The 18,376-nt window shown below is 46.2% G+C and overlaps 1 protein-coding gene across 16 annotated transcripts in view; it reads right to left on the bottom strand.

The window, feature by feature from the left end:
• Nucleotides 1-18,376, bottom strand: part of CADPS (calcium dependent secretion activator) — a 220,843-nt gene that overhangs the window by 97,937 nt on the left and 104,530 nt on the right. For all 16 annotated transcript variants that reach the window (XM_056335290.1, XM_056335291.1, XM_056335294.1 and 13 more), the window contains exons 7-11: nt 17,426-17,537; nt 13,208-13,347; nt 11,120-11,186; nt 2,867-2,975; nt 1,561-1,773 (exon numbers count right to left, since the gene is read on the bottom strand). In XM_056335290.1, the coding sequence (XP_056191265.1) occupies nt 1,561-1,773; nt 2,867-2,975; nt 11,120-11,186; nt 13,208-13,347; nt 17,426-17,537 (641 nt within the window). The remainder of the gene's footprint in view (nt 1-1,560; nt 1,774-2,866; nt 2,976-11,119; nt 11,187-13,207; nt 13,348-17,425; nt 17,538-18,376) is intronic.

Below are 18,376 nucleotides of genomic sequence, written 5' to 3'. Positions count from 1 at the left end.
ATGCTGGGACAAGCAGGAGCGCATCCTCTTTGCACCAACCACACAGCTAAGAGCATCCTTCAGCATCGCTTGTTAGGAGAGGGAGCCACAAGCAGCATCCCTCTGCCACTCTCCCTCACTACACTTCGCAGGCTTTTAGCATGTGAAAAAGCAGCAGTAGAAGGACCTCTGTGTGCTATTTCCAAAACCACTTTGACTAAACATTCTGGGCAGAGACACATACAATCCCTGGACAGCACAGCTCAGCCAGGTCTCGAGGCTGATCACAGCCAGCAAATGTCTCACTCACAAGAGGCCAATTCATACCTCCCCTTCTGGCTTTCTGAGAGGTGTCCTTCCTTCCTGACCCCAAACCTTTACACCTTGCACCCCCAGAGTCAGTGACCTGACTTGGATGAACAGGATGAGGGTCACTGAAATGAAAACACTGACTGTAGGTTTTACCACGCTGCATCATGCTACTTCTCACAGCAGCAGCAATGCAAGACAGAAGGGAGTCCAAAATATGCAGGCATTTGGAGGACATAAATCAAAAAAAGCAGCAAGCAGAGGTTTTCTGCTGTAACATTGATTGTACATCATCTGTATGTCTTGCATTTTATTTCCTGTACATACTGACATGAAGAAGTGAAATCAATATAAAACACAGGCAAATGATATTGATAAGCAAGGGGCAGATTTTCTGAGTTCCCTACAACAAAACACTCCATAAGAACTTTACAAAGACTATTTTAAATGTTAAAATCTGACTTAATTAGTAGAATTTGCTAATATTTACCGATTTTCCTTATTTTACTTAGGTTCAACAATGCTAATTCTTAAATTCTGCTGAAACTAGCAAGAACTGCTGCATGTTACATAACAAAGGGGCTCCAGACGTGTGATTGAGACCTTCAAGAAAAATGAGTGAGGAGGCATTTGTGTGGTTTATAATCAAATTACATTTGCAAGACAAAAGAAATTGCTCTAAATTTCAAATTAGGCAAACTGGGTATAACTGCACAGGACATGAAGCATAGCTACGACTTAAAAGATGATTGCTTTAAATTCACATCTAACTGGCCTGCAAAGCAACCTGTTAAAAATACCATATGTTTTCCTACAGTTGAATATTCAACAGGAGACCTCTTTTTGTGTGTGCATTTCATACTTGCAAGATTTGCACCTGTAGTTCTGAGCACGTGATGCGTTTGACAGACAGCTAATGGTGCTAATGAATCGCTCTGATATGGGTGTGCAGTTTATTGTGTGGGGGTAAAGCACGTGTCTGCAGGAAGCAAGCTGGGTCTCAGGCTGTCAGATCCCAGTCTCTCCTCCATCAAGTATTGCACTTTAAAATACTCATTGACAAGTTCCCCAAGGAATTTTGCTTCTTGGGTTTGGTTGTGCTGAACACACAGGTTAACTGCTTCTGGATTCACTGATGTAAAAAGCAGCTTAACGATAATGAAAAAAATTTCATTTCAGAGTCAGAAACATGTATGTGAATATCGATTTACATCAGTGCAGAAAACCTTTCCATCAAAGACTTCTGCCCTCTAGGAGAACTTATTTACTTACAAAATTGAGAGATTGGGGCGTCTAGCTGGGGTACATTTCCTCCTTTAGCATTTAGCTTTTGCACTTGGGTAGGCGGCACAGGTTTGTGAGACTGGCCGGTGGCTCGGTACATGGCTTGGACCCACAGGATACGGTCCTGCTCATCATCACTGGCAAAAATCACCGTGTCTCCTTCCTTCACAGCGTTGAAGAATGCTCTGCCGCCCTCCAAACCTGGCATGGGAGGAAGCGACAATGGAGTTTTGAAGACTCGGAGGCCAGCCAGGGGATCTCCCCCAGCTTCCCACCCCATCGCAGCCCCGGGTGCTCCCCGGCTACTGGCTGAGCTCAGCCCCTCCCCAGCACCAAACTCACCTGCAAGACAGCCCGCCAGGGCACCCTGCACTGCAATCACTAAAACAAGCCCCAACACACGCAGATTAATTGCTTCTCTCACCTACAGCCCCCTCTGTGCAGGTTCCATGCAAGCGGCACCACTGGAGCCCCATTAAAAATGGGTTTTGAGGGGATGTGGTGGGAGGTTTCCCTTTCGGCTGAGTGCATCAGTGCACAAAAGGTGCTTGGGTGATGTGCTTATTTGTCTTTGCCCTGGTTCAGCACCCATCTTCCCATCTCCCTAACATGAGAATTAACCTGGAATAAAGGTCTTGGCAACCAACCTCCTGCGTCTTTCTTCATCTCCTCTGGGGATAACATTATCCAGGGCATGGTGAGCATCACCATGCTCAACGTGTTGCCCCACTGAAATAAAAGAAATGTCGTGCTCCTCCACTTGAAGAAGGGTCTCAACACTCAACAGGTACCTCCAGGTACCAGGGGGCTTTCCGTGCCTGCCCCTTCCACTCACTCGCATCCACCAGAGAGAAAATGGGGCAGGCAAAAATGCTGGGTTGCTCCCATAAATATCTTCTACAATAAAGACAGACATAGCTGCTAACCTTTTATTGAAGGAACAGAATCTGAAGGCACAGGTCAGAATTGTTACTCAGTTTGAGCATTCAGATCACTATCAAGTTTTACTGGGATTTAAGCATCTAATTCACTTAGACTCCCCAGAAGAGATGAGCCTTTCCCTCTTCTGATGCAACTCCTAGCTCAATTCCTTAGATCTATTTATAGTAAAGTCATGCATAGCTAATGATCAGTATAAACACAAACATATTTAGAATAATGCTGATCACAGTTCAGCTGCAAGCAGGGGGGGAGAGAGAGAGAGAGAGGGAGAGAGCACTCCCGTTTGGGAGCCGTACGCGGCGCGGCGAGCCCGAGCACCTGCGGGCACAGCAGCGAGCCGCCAGCCCCCTACCTGGCTGCGGGTCGGTGTAGTCCACAGTGTATCCGTCGAGCTGCAGCAGCTCTTGAGGTTCAGCTTTTTTCTCCCGGTAGCTGCACATAGCAAATGTATATTGACTAACCTGAAGAAAATCACAAAGCTAAGATGGCACCGGGTGATCACGACAAGGCAATGCAAAGCGCTTACAAACACTGTCCGCGGACAGCGTGTTTACAGGGACTGGGGGTGGTGGGGTAATTTTGACGGTCATCACCCATAGAAGACAGACTAAACTTTTTACCAGGCTTTTGCAAAGCTCTCTTTTAACACACCCTGCTGCAGCAGGCATCTAATTCTCCGCTTCAGTACGTACAGCGGTTTAATTTCCTCCCAAAGAGGAAGCTCCACGCTTTAAAACCCTCTATCATTCATCCCCAGACAAGTGCAAGAGTGACACCCTGTCACAAACAATGTGAGCTAAATTGCTAGGTGCCAGTCATATTAAAGCAATCTTAAGATCCCACTGATCTCGGCAGTTGTTGTCATCAGTGCTGTAAATGGCAGCTCTCACTCCTCTGAGGTACCATCTGCATGACACGATACATTCAATGTCAAGCTCTTGACGGAAGCCGACTCAGCTGCGGGGGCTCTGCCAGGCTCCCAAATCGCCTTTAGGAGGCCATCAGGCTGCATCAAGACCCGGCGGTACCCGCCGTGCTGCAATCTGGATGGTCAGCGAGCAGCGCATCCAGGGAGGAGAGGAGAGGAGAGGATTCTCCATCCCCCAGGCTAGGAACTCACGGGGAAATTTACTGTCAAATGATTTCAAATGACTTTGTTAAGGTTGTGTCACATCCTGGACGCCTGACGTAATTTTATTCATCTGGACATTTTCTTGACCTCTGGAGGAAACTTTAAAACTCTGGTGGATGGCAATGGATCGTGCTCGTCATTTTTTGGAAGTCGGCAGAGATCCTGAAAGACGGGAGAGCTGCTGGGCTGGGGGGATTTTGCCTTCAAATTGCCAAATTGCTTGGCTACAAATACACACGCAGCACCTCTTTTGGTGGCATCTATCGCTAATAAAATGTCATTTATTTAAGTCAGGGGACCCCTCTACTGGTAGAGTGTCTCCCAGTCGGTGCTCGGTTTCTTGCTGCCCTCTACGGGCTTCTGCTAGCTGCCAGCCTGCTCTCAGCAGCCCTGCCTGCACCGTGCCTCCCTCCAGGAACAGCTCCAAAAGCCACCTAAGAATAAACCCTATCATTAACACATTTGTGGGAGTAAGACTAAAAGTGATGCTTTAAGCATCTTGCATCCTCCTTAAAACTACCAGCGCTGACGAAAGATTGACAAGTAACAGACCAATAGCAGGAGCACACCAGTGCAGATTCTATGCTATGAACTTTGAATGCATACCATCGTACCGGCAACACAAAAATTAAAAAGATTAACACGAAGAAATCTAAAAATAACCCAGTGCCCCACAGCACAACATTCAGACGACTCCTGCAGCGCTCATTCAGCGGTACTCGCAGTATATTGCTGCCATCTCCTGGAGAAGCTCTTGAATGTGCTTGATTTATGGTAAGATGCTGGAGATCTCAGCTGAGCGGTGAGGATTTGAGGTCTCTGTGTTAGACAGCCTGAACTTCAGGGACTGCGTGATAAATTTAGCTCCTGAAATGAGTCAGGTGCTAACCTACTCTCACATTGATCGAAAACATTAATACAGCTAATGTTTTTTTCTTCTCCTGCACACTCTATAGCGACAGGTAAAATTCATTCAGTATTTCAGTTTCTTCTCCTCTGACCCTGGGCATGAGGTCTGAATTTCAGGCTCTCCTTCACATACAAATAATTCCTGTCATCTTTGGACCCAGAAAATATTCTTCATCCCTATCAATAAGCCAACCATACCAACAGAACAGTAACATATGGAAACACACGTAGGCATTTCAAAGCTTATACTGCTCACGTTAAAAGTTATAAACCAGATGCAGACAGTAAGCTCTGGTGGGGCCATCCTGGGACAGAGGAAAAGCAAACTGGTCGCTCCTGTCAGCATCCACATCATTTCCTTGGAAGAAGCTGCTCTACATCACTATTAGAAGAGACCTCTAAGAGAAACCTGCAGGTGAGTCTACGACATCCAGGGCTCATCTGCGTTCACGTCTTACTTCTTCTCTACTCATATGGCTCAGGCGCAAAGCCCAAGCTCAGGATTGCCCAGGCGCCTGCTGGCAGGAGTCAGGCGAGGGCCAGGCTGGAGGGAGGAGACAGCTCTCGATGGCCTCTGGAAAGGGTGCCAGCTGTGCCATGCAGGGTGCCTGCACCCAAACAGCTCCACTTACTGACTTCCAGGACTGGCATACCAGCCTGTCTGCCCTGTCCTGCTGCCTAAGGCATTTACTGCTTGTGGTCAGAAAGAAGCTGATGCCCTGGCTACCAGTGCAACGTGGCTGCTTCCATTTACAAGCAGTGGTAAAGCAAAACCTTCTGGAATGCTCGGTATGCCAGTGCTTCCCTGCTGAACAGCACTGTAGGGTCAAGTGGAGACTGCAGCTTGCCTTTCATCAGTCCTCTAAAATACTGTGCTTTAGAGTCTGCTTTCTGTAGAAGCTTAGAAGTGGCTAGACGAGTGAAACAGTTAATAGCAGAAATTAATCTTACAGCCTGCTGAATTCACACTGAACCATAGCTGAGCACGAGAGTGAGCGAGCAGATGGGATGGGAGAGATGAATGGTTTGAGTAATTGGAAAAAACACAGATACAAAGAGGAAACTGAAGGAAGACAGAGGAGAAATCTCTGCCCAGTGAGGGACAAACTCTCAAAGCAGCTGGGATTTCATCCAGGGACCCGACAAGGGCCAGGAAAGGAGCATCTAAGGAAGCTGAACTGAGCGAAACTAAAAGAAAGGAAATAATCCAAGGCTGCCCTGGCTGGTTCATTACAAAAAAGGGAAAACACTTTGAGAAATAATTACAGACAAAAGAACAGAAGGAAAAGAAAGTGGGGGAAAAGGAGAAAAAGACAAAGAAATTCAGGAAAGGGGAAGCAGACAGCGGGAGACAAATGCCAAAGTTCACTATTCCCAGGCTGCTAAATTAGATCTGACTTTGTTGGCACTTGACCATATTCTGTCACCAGCTATATAATCCAACTGATTAATAAATACAGTAGATATGTATTAACCAGTCCTGACTTCGTCCTTGTTTTTCCACCAGAGACTCCTGCTCTAGCGAGCACTGCTTTCCCCAGGATCCTGCTCAAACCTGTTAATTGTCATGCCTCACACTCCAAGCCCAGTCATTCACCTCCCCCTTCCTCGCTGTTGACATAACACCGCCCCACTTGGGTTAAATTCTTAAATGGACCTTTCCTAGATTAACAGCATGCATTTTGTCCCAAGGGAGAGAAACTGTGCTAAGATACTGCCAGCTGTAATACAGCTTCTCACTTTGATGGGAGGATCTTGTCCTCTGGTTGCAGCTGTATGTTGCCTCCCGAGCCCTTTCCTGACACAAATGAGCAGAGGAAATGATCTAGCTTAAAGAAAAAAAATGTGAAAACAACAATTTTCATATATCAGCATGTCCATTCAGCCCCAAAGAACTGCACACAGCAGTTGTCCTAACCTCCTCCTTCAAGCAGGAGGTGTGCCTGTGTTCTCCATGGGCAGGGCTGTGATGGGAAGCCATCCCGTGTGAGTACAGATGAGACACGCAGGACCCACTGTAGCCAGGTGTAATAAGCTGGGGCATCTGTTTGAGCGGCAGTTTCCAAACATTTCGTATTTATCATCAACACTCGAGTTTTCTCAAGAATCACTACCTATGCCCAGTTCTCAGCGAGGGTCTAACTGAAAACATGATTTAATATGATTACAGGGACCAGCTACGGGTCATTTACCTTGACTTGCGGACCATAGTCTAGGACCACTGGTGTAGTACACTGCAATTTTGCTGAATTATTTTCAAATTCTGTTGGTTAGCAGACTTACTGAACACTTACTTCGTTTCATTTTCTCCCGAGTCAGCCGAGTTTTGCTAAAAGCAGGAACTGTCACTGTTAGTCTAAATTATAATGAGTTCAGGGAGTCTGTCACTAGAACAATAGATCCAGGCGTAGACACTGCAACTGGTTTTAATCTGCAGAGGGTTGATCTGGTTCCAACACATTCTGCAAACACCATCAGACACAATCAGCCGAAAACTGCTTCAAGCTACTCAGCAGACATGTCATCCAGGTACCATGGAGTGTTACTTCCCATATGCTGCCAGAGCACAGAAATGGGGTTATGACAAGAGAACAGGAGATTCAGTCTGAAATCTCAATGTAATTAATTCATTTGCCCTTAAGAATCATTATAAGAAATTTCCTATCACAAAGCCAGCAAACCCACCAGAACCAACAATAGTGCGGTTGCCAGTACAGCACATTAGACCTTGCAAAGAATTAATACAAGCTCTGTCAGCTATGAAAAATCCCAGCTCTTGCATGATCAAGGGTCTAATTGGCAAACTGGCTGAAATGCGTGTGCTGTGCTCAGGCAGCTGATATAGCAACTCAGGAAACACTTCTAACATCTCCGATGGATGTACATTTTCTTTTCTAACCAGTCACAGAGAACTTTGCCCTAAACCGCTCCATTGCTTTCGCTTACCACTGCCACTGGCATTACTGTTGCCTTTACGAAGCATTTTCCTCACTTGTGATGCTGCGGACCATTTCCATCCAAGCTCAGGGCCATATTCTGCCATCACTTTCACACTGCATATCTCAGGATTTAAAATTAGGCAAGTAACGAGTCTCTGCCATGTAATTTACATCTAATCAGTATTCTGCTCTTCTGCTGCTCATCTCAAAGGGTGTCTACGAGAAGGGTGGGCAGCGTGCAGAGAGGACTGCGATTCATTCGGAAGAGAAAACTATCCCTTCCTAACGCACGGGTGCATGCTGGAGGAGCATATGCACCGGCTCTGCCAGCCGCACCATGCTGCAAACCTTCCCCAAGGGACTGAACCAAGTCCACCCAGCACTGCCTGTGCTGGAGAGGTGCAGCCCAGTTCCAGAAATGGCACAAAGGAACCGCTTTCACCCACTACACCCAAACAAATCACCTCCACTCCTCTACAACCCTCGCAGCTACAGACACAGAAGGTGCGAGGGATTATTCCACCCAAATTACAAGGCAGTTATTGCTCCTTTCCCCTCCTCTACAGGCCTTACACAAGCCAAGTAGCAGTGGAAATGCTCCCTCCAGAGCTCCTTTTTCTGCATACGCACGCAAAGCCTCCGTTCATACCAGCGAGGCATTGCTGACACAAAAGAGACAAACTGCCATCAACACCTTCCTCCCTGGTGCCGCCCATGCAGTTTGGCACCTTTGTGCCTTGTTTAGGTGGCTATGAAGAGTTTGAGTATTTATTACCATGAATTTCTTAACAGCTGGTACCAGAAGGCAGAGCGGTACCACCCAATAGCACCGCTTTTGGTGCATCCATCTGAAATGGGGAGAGAGGGGCAGGAGAGGGCACAGGACCGAGAGGAGGAGGAGGTTACTCTGCGAGGGGCAGGAAGGGAAGCAGAGCTGCAATAGAAGATGCTACAGATAAGGGACAAACAAGAGATCAGAAAGGAAATGTTTAGTTATTCACCCAAATATATAGCCTTGGCCTCTTGGCAGTGCCACAGACTGACCAGACCACTATAACCCAAATGGAATTTTCATGCTTTGGACTCCATCTCTCTGCAGGAGCCTCCTGACACAGGGGTTGCTCGTTGTCTGTTCTTTACCTAACAGAGCCAGCTCACCTTCCTGTGGGGCTTATTTTCTGTCTGTGGTTTAGCAGAGTTCAGAGCATCCTGGACATCAACACCTTTGCTGCCAATCCCTGCTCATATCAGCACCCATCCTTCGCATTGCATGAAAAGCAAATGACAAACATACGGACAGCAAAGTATTTTTATTCCATCTTTATTGCCTGCTGACATGTTCAATATGCTCCAACTACATCTGAGGGACTGCATAGAGAGTGTTTCTTGTTTATATTTGATGTACAGCAGAACACTTTACATTGCACCAAATGTTGAGCAAACGGTAACATAACGGAGAAGCTGCGGTGGCAGCTGGAATTTCTGAGGTGGGCTACAGAGACTCTCTGGGGGCAAAAGTCTGCTCATCTTATTCAAATGAATTGCTTTTCTGGCCAAATTCCGCTCTTATATGCCAACTGACGAATACAGACCTAGTAACATGAGAAAACATGGAATAACTCCGAGAGCTTCAATTCCACAACAAGCTGAAGAATATATAGCAACTAGAGAAGGAACTGCAACCACACAGAATGGCCAGAAGAAAGGCTCCTTGAGACACACATGGGAATCCATGTCAAACCTGTAAACTCTTGCACAGAAGGCTATCAATAGATACATTTATGGGAGAAGCTATGTTAGGGAAGAGGATTCTCTGATTTGGAGAATCCTTGTTCACAGGGAAAAAGGGACTGAGAACTTGGTCTAATAGGAATGAATCATCTCCCAGGGAAAAGCAATACTAGTTGCCCTATAGGTGCTCACAGACCACCACAGAACTTTTAACTTCACTTCAGGACATAATACAGAGAAAAGCAATCCTTCAGTCCCTGCCCCAGAAGAGGATCGCTGCACACTGTTCCCAAAAGGCTTTTCCTTTTCTATGTTCTTGGCTGCTTCTCACCCAGGAGACACCCCGTCAGGTGCCAAGTGCCCTGTCTCACCAGGGGCCTGGCAAGCCCCCGCACGGAGGGTGCATTTGGAAACCAGACGCCTGTAGGAATGGATTACACAGATACTAAACCCATCACTTTTACCTAAATCTAAATACACTGCTTGGGCAGATAGAGGCATCTCCTGGGGCTACTCTATATTAACTCCCACACTTCTGTGGCCATTTGGACCCCATTTGGAGTACAAATCGAGCACTTAAAACTGTCACTGCTGTTTACACTTGGTTATTGGACTAGGTACTCAACTGGTCTCTCCCAATAGGCTCCTACTTACATGGCTCACACACATCATATAACCCTTTTACTTCCCCAGGATGGATTTTCTCATCTGCCACATAGTTTAGCACTATGGAGACTGGTAGTGATGGACAAACAGAGAATGCGATTAAGTTTCCTACTAGGACAGTTAAACTTGGAGTAATAATTAACTAAAAACAAACTAACCAGTTTACAACAGGTGATTTAAGACCAGAGAAGCCAGCTTTGTAAGGCGGGAGATGGACTGTGTGGACTCCTCTTACTGGCACAGGAAAGTCAACACACCAGCATGGTCCATCCCAAATGTGGAGCCTGGTGCACCTGGTTTACACCATCTCTGTTCTTACACATGGGTGAAATCCTGGCTCTTCTGCAGCAAACCTGCCATCTGCTTTATTGGCTTCACCTTCTGACTTGACCACTTTGGATCTGTGCTGGCACAAGATCTCAGTCTGACTCCACGTTATTCCATCAGAGCACCTCTGTGTTGCTTTCATCACAGGACCCTGCACAAAGCTTTTATTTCTCATACTTGGAGACAACATAGCCTGGGGAACGCAGAGAGGGGGGGAGAGAGAGATGGACCCAAGAGGACTCTGGCTTTATCGGGCTGGTGTGAAGATGGAGCTGCTCACACTGGGGCCCCTCACTTCTGTGGCCAAGGCAGTGGTTTCAGCTGCACTTGGAAAGGTGAGGGAAGATCTAACACATGGAGTACTGACCAGATCCTTTTAGGTCACAGAGGATATCTGCCCGTTTCCTTGAAATTCTTAATCATGGTCAAATATACAGGTCTACTGAAACTGGAAGGGCAGAAAGTGGAAAAAAGAAAAAAAGGGGAAAAGGAAGAAAGTTTGCAAAATGATCAATGAGCGCTGTAGACAATGAGAGGCAGTAATGAACGTGAAGGCAAGATAAATGTCCAGAACGATACACTGATGCTGACGTAGCCTGCGATGCACCCAAGTACCTCCAGCCAAAACAGACCAAGCTTCCTCCTTGTCTCATTGATTTCTCACTAAAATTGGTTCTCCATTTCACCAAGCATTCATGTGCATCAGGAAACTCACAGCCAGAGGTCTGCAACTGGGATAGCCTTGAGAAGATGTACATGTGTAGGAAAACCCCCATGATTTAACAGACACCCTACGCAGAACCACAGTTCAGCATCAATTACACAGCACTGCAAATGGCCAGAAGACAGACTTAAATTTTTCATGTTGTGATTTAAGATCACTTTTAGTTAAATCTGTTACCTGGACCAGGACAAAGAATCGTTTCTTCCATCTCTTCCAAACATTTTTACCAATGGCCCATAAATACCTAGGAGGAAAGAATAGATGAATTCAGTACACAAGTTACTATAAGTTGTTCTCCTGCTTTTCAGTGTTTTCTTTACACCTAGAAACCGAAGTTAATGCACAAGCAGGAGTAATTACAAGACTCTTAAGCTCTACAGCATTCATGAATGTGTTTATTTCTAGCCTGAACAAATAACCTGTAAAGCAAGTGACATAAAAAGCTCCCAAGGTCTAAACATTACACAGTATTAATTCTCTCTTCGTCTTTCACAACTTGCTCACAATTTAGAAGTGCTTTAATGCAGTGAATAGTTATGACATGGTTGGATGGGGGAAGAATACATTTGCAACAGAAGAATTAAAGGAGCAAAACCCAAAATGTTGCTTTAAGCCTTCACAAAACCATTTGGCTGAGGGGAGCTGTCAAACAGAGGGACGCTTATTTCATCAAAACCAATACCCAGGATCCCAGTATCCACTGGACTGACTAAACCAGGAAACTTCACTGAACAGTTTAAGATTAATTCCTAGAAATTGCTTGGCTACAGATACTCAAGCAAACAGAATAATGTCTAAGGAGGAGTGAATTCACTGTTTTCTACAAAGGAAGGATTAGCTTTTAAAATGAATGTCAAAATCAGCATTTAATCTCTGTGATGAAGTGGCCACTGTGACACTGTAATACCAACACTGGCAAAAATAGTGGCAGAACCAGGCTAATAATAAGCACAAGGACATTATTCAGCATTAATATGTTTTATGTATGATTATAATTACTTTAGTTCTGGCTCAATAAATAGAAAAACAATTCCTTTTTGGAGATGCAGCTGTTCTTCGTAGGTGTTTAAACCACAAAACTCCAAGTCATGTTAATGTGGGCACTGGGTCCTTGGCTAGTTCAACAGGGTAATAACTGTCCTTTTTGCTGTTGCCACTAGCATCAACAGAAAGATAATCTTAGTTCTGATAGCAAGTATTATAAACCATATAGTTTTAAGCAGCACCTTGTAAATCAAATGTGAGTTTAAGAAAGCCTGAGAAAAGCCAGGACTGCTCAGCCCTGTTGCTATCAGCTTCGGTCAAGGAAACAAATACAAGTGAACTGTCCTTTCTTGCTTTTGGTGTCTGTGATTGTGGTGGAAAAATTAAACTTCACACGTGGCTATTTGGCTCTGATCTTGAGAAAGGAGGAAGAAGAGAAGGAATTAAAAAAAAGGTGAGTGATCCAAACCATCTAATAATGGACTGAATCTAACAAAACATTATGAAAATAAAAATGAAACAAAGTCACTTTCATAGCACCAAAAACATACTGGAGAAAGAGTTAATCAAAACAGTGACTTTCCAGGTCAGCTTCTGTTTTTTAATCACATCCTCAGCTCTGAAGAGCAACCAGGGACACCTCGGCAATGGTGTTAGCTAGACCTTCCCAAGGATGACCTGATCTGTAATTGCATGGCACAAAGGTGGAAGCCAGGGGTGGTGGTCAGGGAACCCCTTGGCCCCAGATCCTCCAACTTCTGGAGGGGAGAGGTTTATCTTTTAACCTTCCAGATCATTAGTCCTACTCCAGGCAACTGCTTGCTCCAGGCAACTGCTTGCTCCAAGCAACTGCTATTTAATTGTGCTGTGTATCTCTGTATAAATAATGATGATTGCACTGGAGTTTATTTCAGGCAGAAGGTGCACTGTACTTTTGGTTCTGAGAAGTCAATACAGGGAAACACAGAATAACTTAGGAAATTATACCATTCTCAGTAAGAGAGGCAGTTCACCTATTATTTCCTTAAGGGGGAAAAAAATAATAACCTAGCAATTTCTGGAGGAATACTGTTCAAAATTTAAACCGTTTGGCTGACATGCATTAAAAAGACTCTGCTAAGAATATGGAAAGTGCAATATGAATGACTGAACTAATGCCATTTTTATATTTATCTTTCTTTTGACCTCCTCTGAACTTGAGAGAGTTTATCTTCCAGAATCTTAAGAGTTTTGTAGTGCACATTCAAAACAAATTGAGTTCAGATAGAGACAAGCATTTACCCGGAGTGTTTCATGTTTTGAGGCTTATCCATTCGCACGGCAAGCTTGATCTTCAGGTCTTGATCTGGGCAGTTTTTGGAAACAGTCATTTTGTGCCACTCTGATTGCTTTGGGCTATTGGGAGTAGGGTGGAGAACAACCTGCAAGTGTTGAAATCAACAATGTTTAAGGGAAAAACTATTCACAAAATGGGTTTTAACAGGGAACAAAAGCACATTGGATGAGCTACTTTTGCCCTAAAAGTCAGTCTGGAAACTTCTATTCACATCAGTGAGGATGGCCTTTTATTGCTTTTTTTAAAGCACAGATTATTTTGAGATTAGTTCATATGTTCTTTGGCTCCTCTATCTGCTGTGCCACTGTTCGTAGGGTGGTGCAGACCAGAACTGCGTTATCAGTTCCCATTGTTTAAGGAAAGATCATGGTAAACTAACTTGCCGCTGTCCAGGTACACCAGCCCAAAAGTGATGGTGGACTAACGTGATTAGCAAACCAGCGACAAGATTTTTGCTGCGGCTGCACACTGCAATCACCTACTTTCAGACTCATACAACTTGGTCAGCCTCCGGCCTTCCTGACATTTCCCATGTGAGGTATGCCCTTTCGAGGGCTCAGAAAGCCCTGCCTAAAATGGTTCATCTGTTGTTACTATCGGGTCGTGGGGAAGCTGGCTTGATTTTTTGCTTACTGTTAAGACTGGATGCGGTAGGCAACGTTTTAGGTAGGTGGGCGTGTCTGACTGTGCTATGAAAGCGGATAAAATCTGCATCCCATGTCACGACATCAGTGGCTGCAGGACTCTCTGCTTCTATTCCACACAGCGAGGAGACAATGGGATGGTCTCCAGCTGGGGTAGATCACTGCAGCACCAACAACTGCGGCGGAGCTGTGCAGATGAACACCAACAGAAGTGCTGGGCTCACCAAAGAAACTGAAAGGCTCCAAGAGGCGAGTAGCCCCTCCTGATCATAGTTGTGCTTTTTCCACTCCCCCATTACCCTTACAAAGCAGAGCAGCTCACTCAGCATGCCACAGAGTATTCTCCCAGAACTACATTGCACCCACCATCTTCTGCTGGTGTTTCCATATGTGTCCTTTGAGGTGGCTTAACCCTCTCCCTACCACTCCTGTTCCTCTTCTGATGCTTTCACTCTCAGCAGTGACTTTGTCTCGCACAAATTCATTCAAGTATTCACTGTCCTGTAGCAAGATGAATCTCCTTTAAATCCATTAACGTTTATGCAAGCAGATTATTTTTCAAACGGCAGCATTCACCCTCGTTGTTTGATGTGCTGCCGTCACTCATTCCTTGCTCACACTTAGTCCGTGCTCCTGCTAAACTCTAGCCCTGGCTATAAAGTTGTATTATGCTCTGAACTTTATTTTATTTTTGTATGATCTTAACTTTACTGCTGAGTCAACCACGTAGGGGCTATTTTCCACCAAAATGTCCTTGATGCTATTACCCTCTGATGAATGATTTTAAAAATTATTTTATTGCCTCCTCCAAAGCCTGAGGTTAACATCAGTAGATTCTCGACTTCACTCTTATTCATCAACATTATTTATCGCTTCTTTTATTGAATTAGACTAATGCTTTCTCTGGCAGGAATCTGAAGCTGCTATTAGTTACATAGATAACTGAGCAACACCAGCCTCTACTACATTACTCTTGGAAAAAAACACATTTAAGCAAATCCTGAAGATGAGAAGCAAGTCCTCCACACAGGCTGTTAGAAACATGGATGGACTCAAACCTTGAGCAGTATCCAAGGTCCTCCACTGCAAAGCACACAGACTCACACTAAACCCCATCTCTTAGCAAGGCAGCAGCCGCTCAGGGTGTTTGGAATGCTCTCTGCTTTGATTTCTAACTCTTTTTCATCAAAAGGTGCATAAACTTTGCTCAGTGTTGTTGCAATTCATGGCTCTTCCCCTCTGTGCTCTCAGCGGATGAAGTCCTGGCATGGCTGAAATCCGTGGGAGCCTTGCCACTGGCTTCAATAGGGTCAGGATGTATTCCCATGCCTTCAGCTGCCCATCCAGCAGTCCAGGGCTTGGGAGCATTTTCCAGCTCTCCCTTCGATAAAAGTGGCCAAATGAGGAGTGCCGGCTGGTTGCCAGTCGAACACTTGCAATAGAAAGTGGGCATTGTACATGGCTGGCAGAGCACAAAGCTGCTTCTCAAAGGGTGGCTGGGCACGGGTGGTTTGTGTCTAAAACCCGCTTCCCTCCTCTCTCCGTGCAGACAGGTTCCTGCCCATTCCAACAGCTACACCAGGGGCTTAACATGCTCCCCGTTTCGTTACTTCCTTAAAGAAGAAATCCTGATGCAGCCCGAGCAGACACGCGTCATCTCTCGGCCACTCCGGGCACACCGAGCACCCCTTTGAAGTTTGGCCAGCTGAAAGCGCTGGTGGCCACGGGCCAGGGGAAATCACCGCCTGGCTGCCCGTGCTGGCCACAGCTGGCCCACAGAAGCTGAGAGCCGAGGGATGGCTTCCCGCTGGACCGGGAATTAAAGCGTATTGGTGGGGCTGGCTCATCAGCATTTCAGGGCAAGAGGGGTTGCTTTGGGGCCCGCCACCTCTCTCAGAACAACAGGCACAGCTAAATTGCTTCCCGAGACCAGCAAAGTTAGCACCACTCGGGGCTGCCAGGGGAAACAAGACTTACAAAGCAAGCGGGTCTGCACCGAGCCTAACAGCTCAGGGGAAAAAGCCCTGAATGGCATCGCAGCCAGCTGGGTGAAAAGCTCTGCTCAGCACGCTGCTGTGGATAAAGGCAGGAGTGCTGGGCTGTTTCAAGAAGAAGGTTTTGAAAATAATCCTGAAAATATTATGATGCTGTGCAGCAAAGCAACTGTAGGTCTTCAGCCAGAGTACTGCAGCCTGGTGGGGTCATTCCCTTGGTCAAAAAGGGAGGAGGACAGGGAAAAAGGACAGGTCCGGGTGTGGATGAGGAGTCTGAAGGGGCTGTGACTCCCTGAAGAGAAGATTGAGAGCAGAAAAGAAAGGGTGGCTTTGCTTTTCTCTCATGTGCAAGAACAAAGGATGTTACATGAACGTGAAAACACAAATAGTTAAACCAAACCTAAATTACATGAGACAAAATCACCTGCAGCGCTCTCCACCACAAAGATATAAATTAAATCAACAGCTCACTAGGAACTGAAAGAATGTTCAGCACTTGTGTGAATAGGATGAACACAAACCCATGTCAGTTAGTAAAAAAAGAGCAAGGTGTGCTGCAGAGCCGGGCAGACAGAGCCCAGGGGCTCCTGGAGACCACTCAGGCTGTGCTGAGCTGTGCCACGGGAGGTGCCAGCTCTGTGTCTAAGGTGCAGCCTCTCTCGCCCTGAACTGATTGTCATGGGGTCTTCACCATGCTGACTGCTGAGGAAGGCACGGCAGGGAGCCCCACTTATGCCCAGTGCCAACACAAATTATACAGCTGCAAAAAAATCCATGGAGACTAACTGAAGCATCCCAAAGCCACAGAGAAGTGCCACCCACAGACATTCTGGAGCTGTGGGCTGCAGCAGTGGAGGGCCACCAGTCAGTCCCTGGGTGCTAGTTTAGGGACCACAGGCGAGTGGCAGTGATGGGGTGGGAGAGTCAGCTCTGTGGCCAGTAGCCCGGGAATCTGAGCTCTTTGTTATTAATACCATTGATAGGGGCAATGAATCCCCGTGTTTCACTCCCCAGTCCATCCCCCCTGAAGCCACCAGTTCAGCCACAATGCCCAGGGGAAGCCAGGATTTCAAGCCCTTTGCAGCAAGTACCGCAGTCAGTGCTTTCAAATGCTCAAACTATGCACCAGCTGCTCAGCAGATATGAGAGCAGCTTAACACTCTCTTGCCAAACTTAAATCCCCTCTTTTTGCTTCAGCATAATCCCCTTTTCTGCTTCAGGAATGTCCATTTCCGTAAGCAACTTCTAAGGCTTTCCGGACTGCCAATATCGCACACAAGATCCTCTGCCTTTGCTCAGTGCAGGCACAGCCAGCTGAAATTCTGCCATTAAAAACTCACAACAAAGACAGCATGCAAGATGCACTCCTTTCCAGCAGTGGAGAGCTTGCTTCCCCCCCCCCCGCCTCCCAAAGCTTGGCAAAAAAACAGAGCATGTTGTGCTCCAAAGATATTTCCATACAGGAGAGATTTCTCTAGAAAAGCAGGGCCAAAAGGAAACATTATTAAACTCAAAATCTCCTTACCCTCCCGAGCTCTTTGTCCTCCAGAGCCAGCACTCCTGTGCTCTCCGTGAACAGCTTCACCTTCACTGCAGGAAGAGCGTGTGTTGTTGTGAAGTCTCCTTGGGTGCCCCAGCTGTGAAAATAAGGACAGAGAGATGTTCAGCCCGAGCAGCAGGTCAGCAGCACTACTGCTTGGGCATGCGATGGTTAACTGAGAACGTCCGTCTGGCACAAGCTGAAGTGGCTGGGCTGTCTGAGTGACAAGGGCATTAATTATCTTCTTTAGGAAATGTGGGACAGATGTTTGGAAGACTCATGATGGTTCTTCGGGGAAAAAAAGAAAGAAGGGTTATTTGGGAGCAGCATGAAACCAAATTTAAGAGAACTTTTTTATTTAGGAAGAACAATATGTCTCCTGCAGCGACAGCCTGTATAATCACAACAGAAGTTGACGATTGAGGACATCTGCACCCAGGACATCTGTAATCACTCATGCCTCTGCTCTTCTCTTGGCTAATTAACCTCTCCTTTCCAGGTTGATAATGAGATCTGCTTTCTCTGAAAAAGAAACCAGTTTAACCTGGGTCCTCTTCTGAGTCCCAGCCCAGGTTTGCGTTCAAGCCATTATGTCTGCAGTAATCCAACTATGCTGGGGCTGCAGAGCAGGACACCAGCTCCTTTGGGATGCAACAGCAATGGTCAGCAAGTGGCAGCCTCTCCAACTACACCATGAGCCAAGACCACTGTCTACTATTGGTACTCTATGAGTCATCCCCTGGCTGGTCCCGTGGCTTGGAAAGGAGTGGCTTGGAGGCTGAATGACCCACAGCACGTGAAAAGCCCCTCTAGATGCGCATGCTTCCAGAGGACATCTCCAAACTCCTGCAACCACCAGCTGCCCAGCTGTGCAGAGAACATGAACTCATTGAACCCATTCCATGTAGGACCTGCAGGCACAGGGTCCCAGAGACA

This window comes from Falco biarmicus, chromosome 4 (assembly GCF_023638135.1).
Source record: "Falco biarmicus isolate bFalBia1 chromosome 4, bFalBia1.pri, whole genome shotgun sequence".
In the NCBI taxonomy this organism is placed as follows: Eukaryota; Metazoa; Chordata; class Aves; order Falconiformes; family Falconidae; genus Falco; species Falco biarmicus.
The sequence above is the reverse complement of the archived record's forward strand: the minus strand, read 5'-3'. Positions and strand labels throughout refer to the sequence as shown.